The following is a 12,095-nucleotide window of genomic DNA, read 5'->3' on the forward strand; positions in this document are numbered from 1 at the left end:
TTGCTGAAGGCCTGTGAGCTTTGCAAACATTAAAAACAATGATAGGGATAGGTGGGGTGGCTCACACCTGTAATCACAGCACTTTGGGAGGCCGAGAGAGCTATATACCCATCCTGGGGGTTGCTGAAGGCCTGTGAGCTTTGCAAACATTAAAAACAATGATAGGGCTAGGTGGGGTGGCTCACACCTGTAATCACAGCACTTTGGGAGGCCGAGGCGGGCAGATCATTGGAGGTCAGGAGTTTGAAACCAGCCTGGCCAACATGGTGAAACCCCGTCTCTACTAAAGAAATACAAAAATTAGCTGGGCATGGTGGTGGACGCCTGTAATCCCAGCTACTTGGGAGGCTAAGGCAGGAGAATCTCTTGAACCCAGGAGGCGGAGGTTGCAGTGAGCAGAGATCGCACCACTGCACTCCAGCATTGGTGACAGAGTGAGATTCCATCTCAAAAAAGAAAAAAAACACAAAACACTGATAAAGTCCAGGCTTTGTGGGGACGGGCGTAGGAGATAGTGAGAGAGGGAAAAGTGTCACAACTGAAAATTGACAGATCTCTTGGAATCTATAACAATTTTTTTGTGGTGCTCTTTTCCTTCTTGATGCCACCCTTCTTCCAGTAGAGGTTAGTTGTAAGATTGAGGTTACATCTGTTTGATGTTGTAGGAGGCTGTGACATTCAAGGATGTGGCTGTAGTCTTCTCCAGGGAGGAACTGCGACTGCTGGATCTTACCCAGAGGAAGCTGTACCGAGATGTCATGGTGGAGAACTTCAAGAACCTGGTTGCAGTGGGTGAGGACAGGCACTGTCTGACCCTGAATTTCAGCTCCCTTGAGAATCTCTTTGCTCTCAGGTGTTCAAGGGTTTGAACCTTTTAAAACGGTTCCTTGCTCTTGAAGACGAAAGGTTTTCTAATCTCTGGGAAAACAGCATAGGTTTTTCTGGTCTTTCTGTTCAGGCAAAATTCTGTCCTTTTAAATTGCTGGTTCTCACCCACAGGTGATTTCGCCCCCAGAAGATATTTAGCAATGTCTGGAAATGGTTGTTACAACTGATGGAGGGGTGCTGTTGGCATCTTGTGGGTAGTAGCCAGGAATTCTGCTAAATCTCCTACAGTGCACAGGACAGTGCTCCCAAGAGAGAATTGACCAGTCCAAAATAGTAGTGCCGCAGTTGCAAAACCCTGTTTTAAATGAACCGTAAATGGACAATTTAGCTTCTATGCTTTATCTTTCAAACACCTTGTCTTTCAAATGAAACCCATCAATACATTAACTTGGTACATTATATTGGCTTTTTTTTTCAGTGAAATAAAACAGATAAGGATAGAAAATATCAGAGTTCCTTATCAGGAACTGCTCACATTGCATCAAAAACTGTGACAATTTTCAGTGAATGGTGTGAGATATAGTGTTGCAAATGTGATGAAAACAGACATTGGCTAAGTATAACTTGATATATATATATACACACACACACACATATATATGTATATGAACTAGGCCACAACCTAAATTTCTTATTATAGTTCATGATCTAAAAACATCTTAAAATAAATCACTCTAGAGGTCGGGCATGGTGGCTTATGCCTTTAATTGCAGCAATATGGGAGGCCAGGATGGGTGGAGCACTTGAGGTCAGGAGTTCGAGACCAGCCTGGCTAACATGGTGAAACCCTATCTCTACTAAAAATGCTAAAATTGGCCGGGCATGGTGGCAGGTGCCTGTAATCCCAACTACTCAGGAGGTTGAGGCAGGAGAATTGCTTGAACCCTGAAGGCAGAGGTTGCCGTGAGCCGAGATTGTGTCACTGCACTTTAGCTTGGGCGATGGAGTGAGACTCTGTCTCAAAATAAAAAATAAATAAATAAAATAAGTAATAAAATATCACTCTAGAGGTTGTGAGGCTTATACGGTTCAGACAAAAATGTGTTTTAGTTGTGTGTTCATCTTAAATACATATAAATCTACATTTTCATAGGGCATCTTCCCTTCCAACCAGATATGGTATCCCAATTGGAAGCAGAAGAAAAGCTTTGGATGATGGAAACAGAAACCCAAAGAAGTAGGTATTCTGGTGAGAACCCTGTGTCTGTTCTTTCAGGTACTGGTTAGTCTGCATCTTACCATGTCCATTACCTCCCTGGTCCGAATGTGGTCATCTTTCACCTGGATTATAACAACAGCTTCCATGCTGGTCTCCCCACCTCCTCCCTTGTGCTCCTACAGTTTATTTTCTAAATGGTAGCCAGATGGTTATTTTTTTAAATATCTTTATTTTTTGAGACAGGGTCTCACCCTGTCACCCAAGCTGGAGTGCAGCAGCGTGACTGTAGCTCACTGCAGCCTCAACCTCCTGATTTCAAGCGGTTCTCCTGCCTCAGCCTCCTAAGTAGTTAGGACTATAGGTGTATATCATGACACCTGGCTAATTTTTTATTTTTTGTAGAGATGAGGTCTTCCTGTGTTGCCCAGGCTGGTCTCAAACTCCTGGACTCAAGCATTCTTCCCACCTCAGCCTCCCAAACTGCTGGGATTATAGATGTGAGCTGCCACACCTGGCCCAGTATGGTTCTTTAAAGAACACATTAGATTATGTCATTCCTCTGCTCAGAAGCCTTCACAACCTTCCCATTTCACTCAAAGTCCTTGTACTGAACTGCAAGACCCTTCCTGGTCAGATTTCACCAAGTTTCTCTTTGATCTCCCATTCCTTTCCCTTTGCTTAGATCATCTCAGCCATGCTGGCCACCCTTGGAGTATTTGTTAAACCTACTAAGTTCCCTTCTGTTCCATGGCTTCTAACTAGCTCTCCTCGTTGCCTTGGTGGAGAGTCTCCCCAGCACCTTACTTATTGCACTCAAGTCATTGCTCAAATGTTGTATCATTAGAGAGGTCTTGTATGTTTAAATTTACCATTTTAATTTAAAATACCATCTTCTTTCCATTTTCTATCCCCTTACCTTTCATTTCTCTCCTCTTTGCTTTCTCTTTAATTCGCATATTCCTCAGGTCTACTTACTTAAAAATTAAAAGTAAGCTGGGTATGGTGGTGCACACCTGTAATCCTGGCTACATGGGAAGCTGAAGTGGGAGGATCACTTGAGCTGAAGAGTTCCAGACCAACCTGGGCAACACAATGAGACTCCATCTCTACAAAAAAATAAAAAAAATTAGCCAGGCATGTTAGCATACACCTGTAGTCCCAGCTACTTAGGAGGCCGAGGCAAGAGGATCAAGTGAGCCCAGGAATTTGAAACCAACCTGGAAAACATAGTGAGACCTTGTCTCACACACACACAAAATTAAAAATAAAAATTAGGTATTCCTAGATGATGTGAATTTTTTTATTTTATTTTATTTTATTTTATTTTTTGAGACCGAGTCTTGCTCTGTCACCCAGGCTAGAGTGCAGTGGCGCCATCTTGGCTCACTGCAACCTCCGCCTCCCAAGTTCAAGTGATTCTCCTGCCTCAGCCTCCCAAGTTGCTGGGATTACAGATGACCACCACTACGCCCAACTAATTTTTGTATTTTCAGTAGAGATGGGGTTTCACCATGTTGGCCAGGCTGGTGTCGAATGTCTGATCTGATCTACCCACTTTGGCCTCCCAAAGTGCTGGGATTACTGGCGTGAGACACCGCGGATGATGTAAATTTATATGCTCTCCCCACCCCAAAAACAAAACAAGTAAGCTTATCTATTAACATGATAGACTAGGCTCTGAATTCTGTGAGTAGTTGATGGATATAATTCATCCTCTTTGGTTCATCTCCCTTTTTAGGTCTACATGCTGCTTCATGTTTGATGTGTTTAGGAATGTTAGATATTTGCTTCACTTTACTGGGTCTCATTTTCATATGCAAACTTAACCTCAGGAATTATCCTAGGTATTGTTACTTTTCATTTTTGCATAATTTAAACAAAGTCCTTCTTTTAACAAACCTTGTAGCATTTTCTGCCACCTTATCTCAAAGGTTTTTCTTTGATACCTTCAACATGTTTCAGGATTTTGCAACCATGCTCCATGTACAAGTAATATTCTGAAACATTCTTCATAAGTCAGAGGAACACATGTTAAAGGGCTTCCCCTGCCTCCTTACCCCCGCTCCCCGAGATGTAGTTTGGCTGTGTCACCCAGGCTGGAGTGCAGTGGTGTGATCTTGGCTCACTGCAACCTTTGCCTCCTGTGTTCAAGCAGTTCTCCTACTTCAGCCTCCTGAGTAGCTGGGATTACAGGCACTTGCCACCACGCCTGGCTTGTTTTTGTATTTTTAGTAGAGATGGGGTTTCACCATGTTGGCCAGGCTGATCTCGAACTCCTGACCTCGTGATCTGCCTGTCTCAGCCTCCCAAAGTGCTGGGATTACAGGCATGAACCACCATGCCCAGCCAAAGGGTTTATTTTTATAAGAATTATTAACAAAAAACTTAAAGAGAATGGAGACAAGTAGATATCACATCCCTTTTACTCTGAGAGTTAACTCATAGATTGAGAGCACGGCAGTGTGATTAATTATTTGGGAACACTGTCTTCTAGTGGATGTCTAACATAACTCGTAATTTCTAAGACATTTTTGGATATATAAATATTCAAACCTACTAACCTTAGAAGATAAAAGCTATTCACAGCTGTTGGAATGTGTAACTACACTATCAAAAATTATCAATGGCAATATGGCAGGTATTACAGTTCATCAGTTTCCTTGTATCAGTATCAAGTTGACTTTACTCATTGGTGAAAACTGCCTTATCCATACAGCTGACTTACCACTTTCCCATTTTCCCTTCCCTCTAATACCCAAACAGTTATATAACTTACATACAGTAGTTCTTCAGCAGTTTTGAATTGGACATTTCCAGAAGTCCAAAGGCACTGACATACCTGTGGAGTTGAGGTGAGTCTTGATTAGGCAAAGAAAATTCCAGAATTTCTAAATTGGTTTTCCTGTGTAATTTGCATCCACATGTATTAATCTTAGCTTCCACCACAAGCAATGTGAGAAGCACTTTACATGTTGTGGTGACTTCTGGTACCAAACACCTGAAGTTAGTCTGGACTTTCAGAGTAAGGGCATAGTCTTCCACAAGACTGCTCTCTATACCAGCTCTAAGTTTAGGGATTCCCAGATAATTTTGCTCACCTCTGACCAAGTAGCTACAAATTTGAGAGTTCCATGATAATTTGTTAGAATGACTAACAGAATTCAGGAAGGTGCTGGACTTACAGTTTGTTTTTTTTTTTTTGTTTTTTTTTTTTTGAGATGGAATCTCGCTCTGTCACCCAGGCTGGAGTGCAGTGGCACGATCCTGGCTCACTACAGCTCCGCCTCCCAGGTTCTCGCCATTCTCCTGTCTCAGCCTACCGGGTAGCTGGGACTACAGGTGCCCGCCACCACGCCTGGCTAATTTTTTGTATTTTTTAGTAGAGACGGGGTTTCACCATGTTAGCCAGGATGGTGTCAATCTCCTGACCTTGTGATCTGCCCGCCTCGGCCTCCCAAAATTGCTGGGATTACAGGCGTGAGTCACTGCACCCAGCCTGGACTTACAGTTTTATTATAGCAAAAAAGATACACATTGGAATCAGCAAAAGGGCGAGATGTATAGGGTGAAATCTGGGAGGGTTCCCTCTTCCCTTTTGTAAGGACTTGTGATTACTTCGGGCTGATTGGATATTCTAGGATAATCTCCTTAAGAGCTTTCATTTAATCATATCTATAAATTGCTTTTTAAAAAAAATTTTTGTAGACAAAGAGTCTTGCTCTGTCGTCCAGGCTGAAGTGCAGTGGTGCAATCTTGGCTCACTGCCACCTCCACCTCCTGGGATCAAGCGATTCTCACGTCTTAGCTTCCCTAGTAGCTTACAGGTGCCCACCACCACGCCAGGCTAATTGTTTTTGTATTTTTTTTTTTTTTTTTAGCAGAGACGGGGTTTCACCATGTTGTCCAGGCTGGTCTCGAACTCCTGACCTCAAGTGATCCACCCGCCTCGGCCTCCCAAAGTGCTGGGATTACAGGTGTGAGCCACCTGGCTTGTAAATTCCTTTTTGCCATGTACATTAACTATTCACAAGTTTGAGGGTTCAGGATGTGGACATCTCTTGGGGGTCGCGTGTCATTACTCAGCCTGCCATATCCAGAAATGTGTAGATACCTGTCAATATCTTTTTTTCAGTTTGTATTATTAGAATGTAACATTTCATTTAGGCAAATTACTTGATTAGGACTTGGTAAACCACCCCCTAAACATTTTAAGCCAAAGTCTTTCATATGTTTCTAACCATGACCCTCAACATAAGTATAATTTTACATCTTGACTAAGCATAAATATGTTTATATTTATGTGTATGTTTACAAACTACTTTTATTGCTTTTAATACACTAAGCATGTTCTTATTCTGGTTTTTCTTTTTTTTTTGGTCACAAGTTATATACTTGGTTTCATGGTGCACTAATGCATTGCAGCAATTTGAAAACCCTTGTTACAGTGGGGATAAAGCAATGAAGAAAACAAAATGCGTGTTTTTTTTCTTGACCATTACATTCTAGTGGGTCTAAAGAGACAAAGGAAAAAAAAGAAAGTATATAGTAAATCAAATAATAAGTACTGTGGGGAAAAGTCAAGCAGGGTAATCGAACTGGGAAGAGTCGAAGGTGTATGGCAGGCCAGGTGTGGTGGCTCAGCCTGTAATCCCAGCACTTTGGGAGGCCGAGGTGGGCAGATCACTTGAGGTCAGGAGTTCGAGACCAGCCTGGCCAGCATGGCAAAACACCATCTCTACTAAAAATACAAAAATTGACTGAGTGTAGTGGCATGCTCTACATGTGGCAGTAATCCCTGCTACCTGGGAGGCCGAGGAAGAGAATCTCTTGAACCTGGGAGGTGGAGGTTGCAGAGAGCTGAGATTGCGCCACTGCACTCCAGCCTGGGTGACAGAGCAAGACTCTGTTTAAAAAAAAAAAAAAAAGGTTTATGGTGGTACTGTTGATTTATTTTTAGATCATGTGTTATGGAAGGCATCATGGATAGAGTAACATGTAATATGTGAGCAGAGACCTGACAGGAGCAAGAGAACAAGCAAGGCTCCCTGCTTTCTGGGAGGAAGTTTCCAAGCTGAACATACCTCTCCCTCTCTTCGTCTTTTGTGTTGGCTTTGAGAGTTTGCATTATGCTCTATTTCTTTCCTCTCCGAAGTTCTCTCCTAGTTACACAAGATTGACTTTCCCTTTTCCACTTCTTGTCCAGAGACCTGGATTTCTACCAGATTTTAGAACAATGATCTTATTCCAACTGCTTTCCCAAATTTCCTGTTGGATAATAGTTTCTAACAGGATCTAAAATACTATTTTATGCCTACAGTCTGAACTTTTCTAACCTAACTGGTTATTAGAATCCCACTTATCATAAGCCTACTGAGGAAGAGGTGAGTAGGCTATTAATTGATGTTATTGTAGGTCGCAATGTGGATTGTCTTTTTGTTGCCTTGCAGCTACCTGATTTTAGCTTTTAGCTCTCATATTAAATTGTTAGACTTAAACGGTTCTAAATGGATCATGTTTATACTTAGTGAATGGGAGCCTGTGGACCCCATTCTTTGTTTACACCTGTATGAAAAACATGACAAAAGAATACACGATGCTGTAAGGACAAGGTCATTTTTTCCCTGGTTTATCAAGGCTTTCTCCCATGACCTAAGTGTGAAATTCTGATATTTCTGAAGAAAGCATTTACTGCTCTCATCTCTAAATATTGCCTTTTTTTTTTTTTTTTTTTTTTTTTTTTTTATAGGCAGCAAGCATCAAAATAAGATGGAGACGCTCCAAAAATTTGCATTAAAATACCTTTCAAATCAAGAGCTATCCTGCTGGCAAATCTGGAAACAGGTTGCAAGGGAATTAACCAGGTGTCTTCAGGGGAAGAGTTCCCAGTTACTACAAGGTGACTCTATTCAGGTTTCTGAAAATGAGAACAATATAATGAACCCTAAAGGGATTTATATTGAAAATCAAGAGTTTTCATTTTGGAGAACCCAGCATTCTTGCAGGAATATATATCTGAGTGAGTCACAGATTCAGAGTAGAGGTAAGCAAATTAATGTGAAAAATAACCTGCATATACATGAAGACTTCATGAAAAAGTCACCATTTCATGAGCATATTAAAACTGACACAGAACCGAAACCCTGCAAAGGTAATGAATATGGCAAAAACATTAGTGATGGCACCAATCAGAAATTACCCTTAGGAGAGAAACCCCATCCATGTGGTGAGTGTGGAAGAGGCTTCAGTTATAGCCCAGGGTTTCCCCTTCATCAGAATGTTCACACAGGAGAAAAATGCCTCAGTCAAAGCTCACATCTGCAAACTCTTCAGAGAATTCACCCAGGAGAGAAACTCAATAGATGTCATGAATCTGGTGATTGCTTCAGTAAGAGCTCTTTTCATTCTTACCAATCTAATCATACAGGAGAAAAGTCCTATAGATGCGACAGTTGCGGCAAAGGATTCAGTAGCAGCACGGGTCTTATCATTCATTACAGAACTCATACTGGAGAGAAACCCTATAAATGCGAGGAATGTGGTAAATGCTTCAGTCAAAGTTCAAATTTTCAGTGCCATCAGAGAGTCCACACTGAAGAAAAACCATACAAATGCGAAGAGTGTGGTAAGGGCTTCGGTTGGAGTGTTAATCTCCGTGTTCACCAGAGGGTCCACAGGGGTGAGAAACCCTATAAATGTGAGGAGTGTGGTAAGGGCTTCACTCAGGCTGCACATTTTCACATCCATCAGAGAGTGCACACTGGAGAGAAACCCTACAAATGTGATGTGTGTGGTAAGGGCTTCAGCCACAATTCACCATTAATATGCCATCGGAGAGTCCACACAGGAGAGAAACCATATAAGTGTGAGGCGTGTGGGAAAGGCTTTACCCGTAATACAGATCTGCATATTCATTTCAGAGTTCACACGGGAGAGAAACCCTATAAATGTAAGGAGTGTGGTAAGGGCTTCAGTCAGGCTTCAAATCTTCAAGTCCATCAAAATGTCCACACTGGGGAGAAACGATTCAAATGTGAAACGTGTGGGAAGGGCTTCAGTCAGTCCTCAAAGCTTCAAACCCATCAGAGAGTCCACACTGGAGAGAAACCATACAGATGTGATGTGTGTGGTAAGGATTTCAGTTATAGTTCAAATCTTAAACTACACCAAGTAATTCACACCGGAGAAAAACCATATAAATGTGAGGAATGCGGGAAGGGCTTCAGTTGGAGATCAAATCTTCATGCGCATCAAAGAGTTCACTCAGGAGAGAAACCCTATAAATGTGAGCAGTGTGATAAGAGCTTCAGTCAGGCCATCGATTTCCGGGTACATCAGAGAGTCCATACTGGAGAGAAGCCATACAAATGTGGTGTCTGTGGTAAGGGCTTCAGTCAGTCCTCTGGTCTTCAGTCCCATCAGAGAGTCCACACGGGGGAAAAGCCATACAAATGTGATGTGTGTGGAAAGGGCTTTAGATACAGTTCGCAGTTTATATACCATCAGAGAGGCCACACTGGAGAAAAACCTTACAAATGTGAAGAGTGTGGGAAAGGCTTTGGTAGGAGCTTGAATCTTCGGCATCATCAGAGGGTCCACACGGGAGAGAAACCCCACATATGTGAGGAGTGTGGTAAGGCCTTCAGTCTCCCCTCAAATCTTCGAGTCCACTTGGGTGTTCACACCAGGGAAAAACTCTTTAAATGTGAAGAGTGTGGTAAAGGCTTCAGTCAGAGTGCACGTCTTCAAGCCCATCAGAGAGTCCACACTGGAGAAAAACCATACAAATGTGACATATGTGATAAGGACTTCCGTCACCGTTCACGTCTTACATATCATCAGAAAGTCCATACTGGCAAAAAGCTTTAGAAATGAGAAGTGTGTTACCAACTTTTGTCTGAATGCACCTTTTCAAGTTTTTGGAGAGTGCATGCTGGTGGTAAACCCTATAAAAGTATTGAGAGTGGAAGGAGGTTTATTCACGTTTGGAATCTTTCTAACAAATCCATCAAGATGATGACATAGAACCATGAACAGGAATAGAACTCGTATTTAGGGGAAAAATGGGGCTTGTGGCTCTCTTGGTAAGATCTAGTTAATATAAATGATCACCTTTCAATGTGAATATATGCCTGAAGATAATGTGTGGAAGGATATTTGCCATATGCTAACTGGTTTTTTGGCCAGGGAGAGTTTTGAGTTATTATTCCTTTTCTTTAATTTTCATTTTATACCTACAGTGATCATTATTTTCATGAAAGCTGTAAAGCTATGAATAATGAATAAAATTACTGACTCAAAATTTTCTGTAACTAAGGACTCATAATATGATTATTTTATATGGTACATAGATTTAAAATTAAGGAATATATCCCCAGGGATGAATCTTTGATCTTCAGAAGTAAATATATGTCTGCCATAGAGGTATATTAAAGGATAGTATGGCCGGGCATGGTGGCTCATGCCTGTAATCACAGCACTTTGAGAGGCCAAGGCGGGTGGATCACGAGGTCAGGAGATCAAGACCATCCTGGCTAATATGGTGAAACCCCGTCTCTACTAAAAATACAAAAAAATTAGCCAGGCGTGGTGGCACGTGCCTGTAGTCCCAGCTACTTGGGAGGCTGAGGCAGGAGAATCGCTTGAACCCAGGAGGTGGAGGTTGCAGTGGGCTGAGATCACACGATTGCACTCCAGCCTGGTGACAGAGCGAGACTGTGTCCCAAATAAATAAATGAAGGATAGTCAGTGCATCATTGTTTTAATAGCAAACAGAAATAGTTGGATTGCCAAAGTATTTTGTGCTTTACCAATCCAGCAGCACGCTATGCAGACATCAAATGGGAAAAGGTAAATTTTTAGCTGTGGATGTTGGAAGATGTTCAGAGTATATTAACTTGAAAAAAAAAAGTGAGATTTTTATGTGATCCTATTTTGTAAAAACGCATAGATGAATAAGTATTTACTTATAGTTCTCTCTAAATAATGGGATTTTACTTTATGTATATTTTTATATTTCTTTAAACTTATTTTGAAATAATTTAAAACTTTCAGAAAAATTATAGAAATTATATAAAAGCTCCCATATACTCTTTACCCAGATTCACCAGTTGTTAACATATTTGAATTATTCTCTCAATAAGTATGAGCATATCTATACCCATACTTATACATGTTATATGCATTTATACATAAAGTTTTGCCATATGAATGTTATATCCTTCTCCCTACACTAAATACTTGTGTGCTTTCCTAAGAACAAGGATATCTACTTAGCTTTAATACAACATTCCAGTGATTTATTTACTTAGAGACAGGGTCTCATTCTGTTGTCCAGGCTGAGTGCAGGGGGGTGATTATAGCTCACCACAGCCTTGAACTCCTGGGGTCAAGCGATCCACTCCACTCAGCCTTTCAAGTAACTGGGACTGCAGGCATTGACCACCATGCCCACCTAATTTTAAAGATTTTTGTAGAGATGGGCTCTCGCTATGTTGTCTAAACTGGTGTAGAATTCTTGGGCTTAAGTGATCCTCCCACCTCAGCCTTGCAAAATGCTAGGATTATGGGCATGAGCCACTGTACCCAGAAAGAAAATTTATTATTGATACATAACACTATGTAACGTATAGACCTTATTTAAATCTTACAGTTATCCCAATAATATATTTATTGGTTTTCTGCTCTAGAGTCCAAAGATTACACATTGCATTTAGACTGCTTTAATCTGAATTGCTACCTCTTTCATTGTTTTTAATGACCTTGATATTCTTGAGATTATTTTGTAGAATGTCTCTTAATTTGGATTTGCCTGAGGTTTCCTTACAATTGGATTTGAATTACATTTTTTTCCCTGAGGACTCTAAGTGGTGTGCAGCACATCAGGAAACACGGTATGTTTGTACCTTTATGGGTTATGTTAACTTGGAACACTTGATTGGGGAGGGCCGTGCTGGGTTTTTCCACTGCGAAATTACTATTTTTTTCTTTGTAATTAATAATTACAAAGGCAACTTGTGGGGAGACACTTCCTGACTCTATAAATAACTTG

At 41.2% G+C, this 12,095-nt stretch overlaps 1 protein-coding gene across 4 annotated transcripts; it reads left to right on the forward strand.

Moving 5' to 3' along the window:
* The first annotated feature begins 312 nt into the window (after positions 1–312).
* Positions 313–10,356, forward strand: LOC116273409 (zinc finger protein 227-like). 4 transcript variants are annotated; one of them, XM_031662444.1, is made up of 3 exons: positions 313–792; positions 1,982–2,065; positions 7,794–10,356. In XM_031662444.1, exons 1-3 carry the CDS (start codon positions 759–761, stop codon positions 9,911–9,913), a joined length of 2,238 nt encoding a protein of 745 aa, XP_031518304.1. In that variant the 5' UTR covers positions 313–758; the 3' UTR covers positions 9,914–10,356. The 4 variants fall into 4 exon arrangements, with proteins under 4 accessions (XP_031518304.1, XP_031518305.1, XP_031518306.1 ...); XM_031662445.1 differs by having other exon boundaries at positions 2,003–2,065; XM_031662447.1 differs by lacking the exon at positions 313–792 and adding an exon at positions 4,811–4,899 and having other exon boundaries at positions 1,991–2,065.
* The last annotated feature ends 1,739 nt before the right edge of the window (positions 10,357–12,095 follow it).

The sequence above is a fragment of the Papio anubis genome, unplaced genomic scaffold (genome assembly GCF_008728515.1).
Source record: "Papio anubis isolate 15944 unplaced genomic scaffold, Panubis1.0 scaffold66, whole genome shotgun sequence".
NCBI classification, from domain to species: Eukaryota; Metazoa; Chordata; class Mammalia; order Primates; family Cercopithecidae; genus Papio; species Papio anubis.

Bases quoted from the DNA above. Each gene is read 5' to 3' on its own strand.
- LOC116273409 (XM_031662444.1), top strand. From the start codon at position 759: ATGGTGGAGAACTTCAAGAACCTGGTTGCAGTGG. The intron at 793-1,981 runs GTGAGGACAGGC...ACATTTTCATAG, and splicing joins CAAGAACCTGGTTGCAGTGG to GGCATCTTCCCTTCCAACCA. The intron at 2,066-7,793 runs GTAGGTATTCTG...TTTTTTTTATAG, and splicing joins GGAAACAGAAACCCAAAGAA to GCAGCAAGCATCAAAATAAG.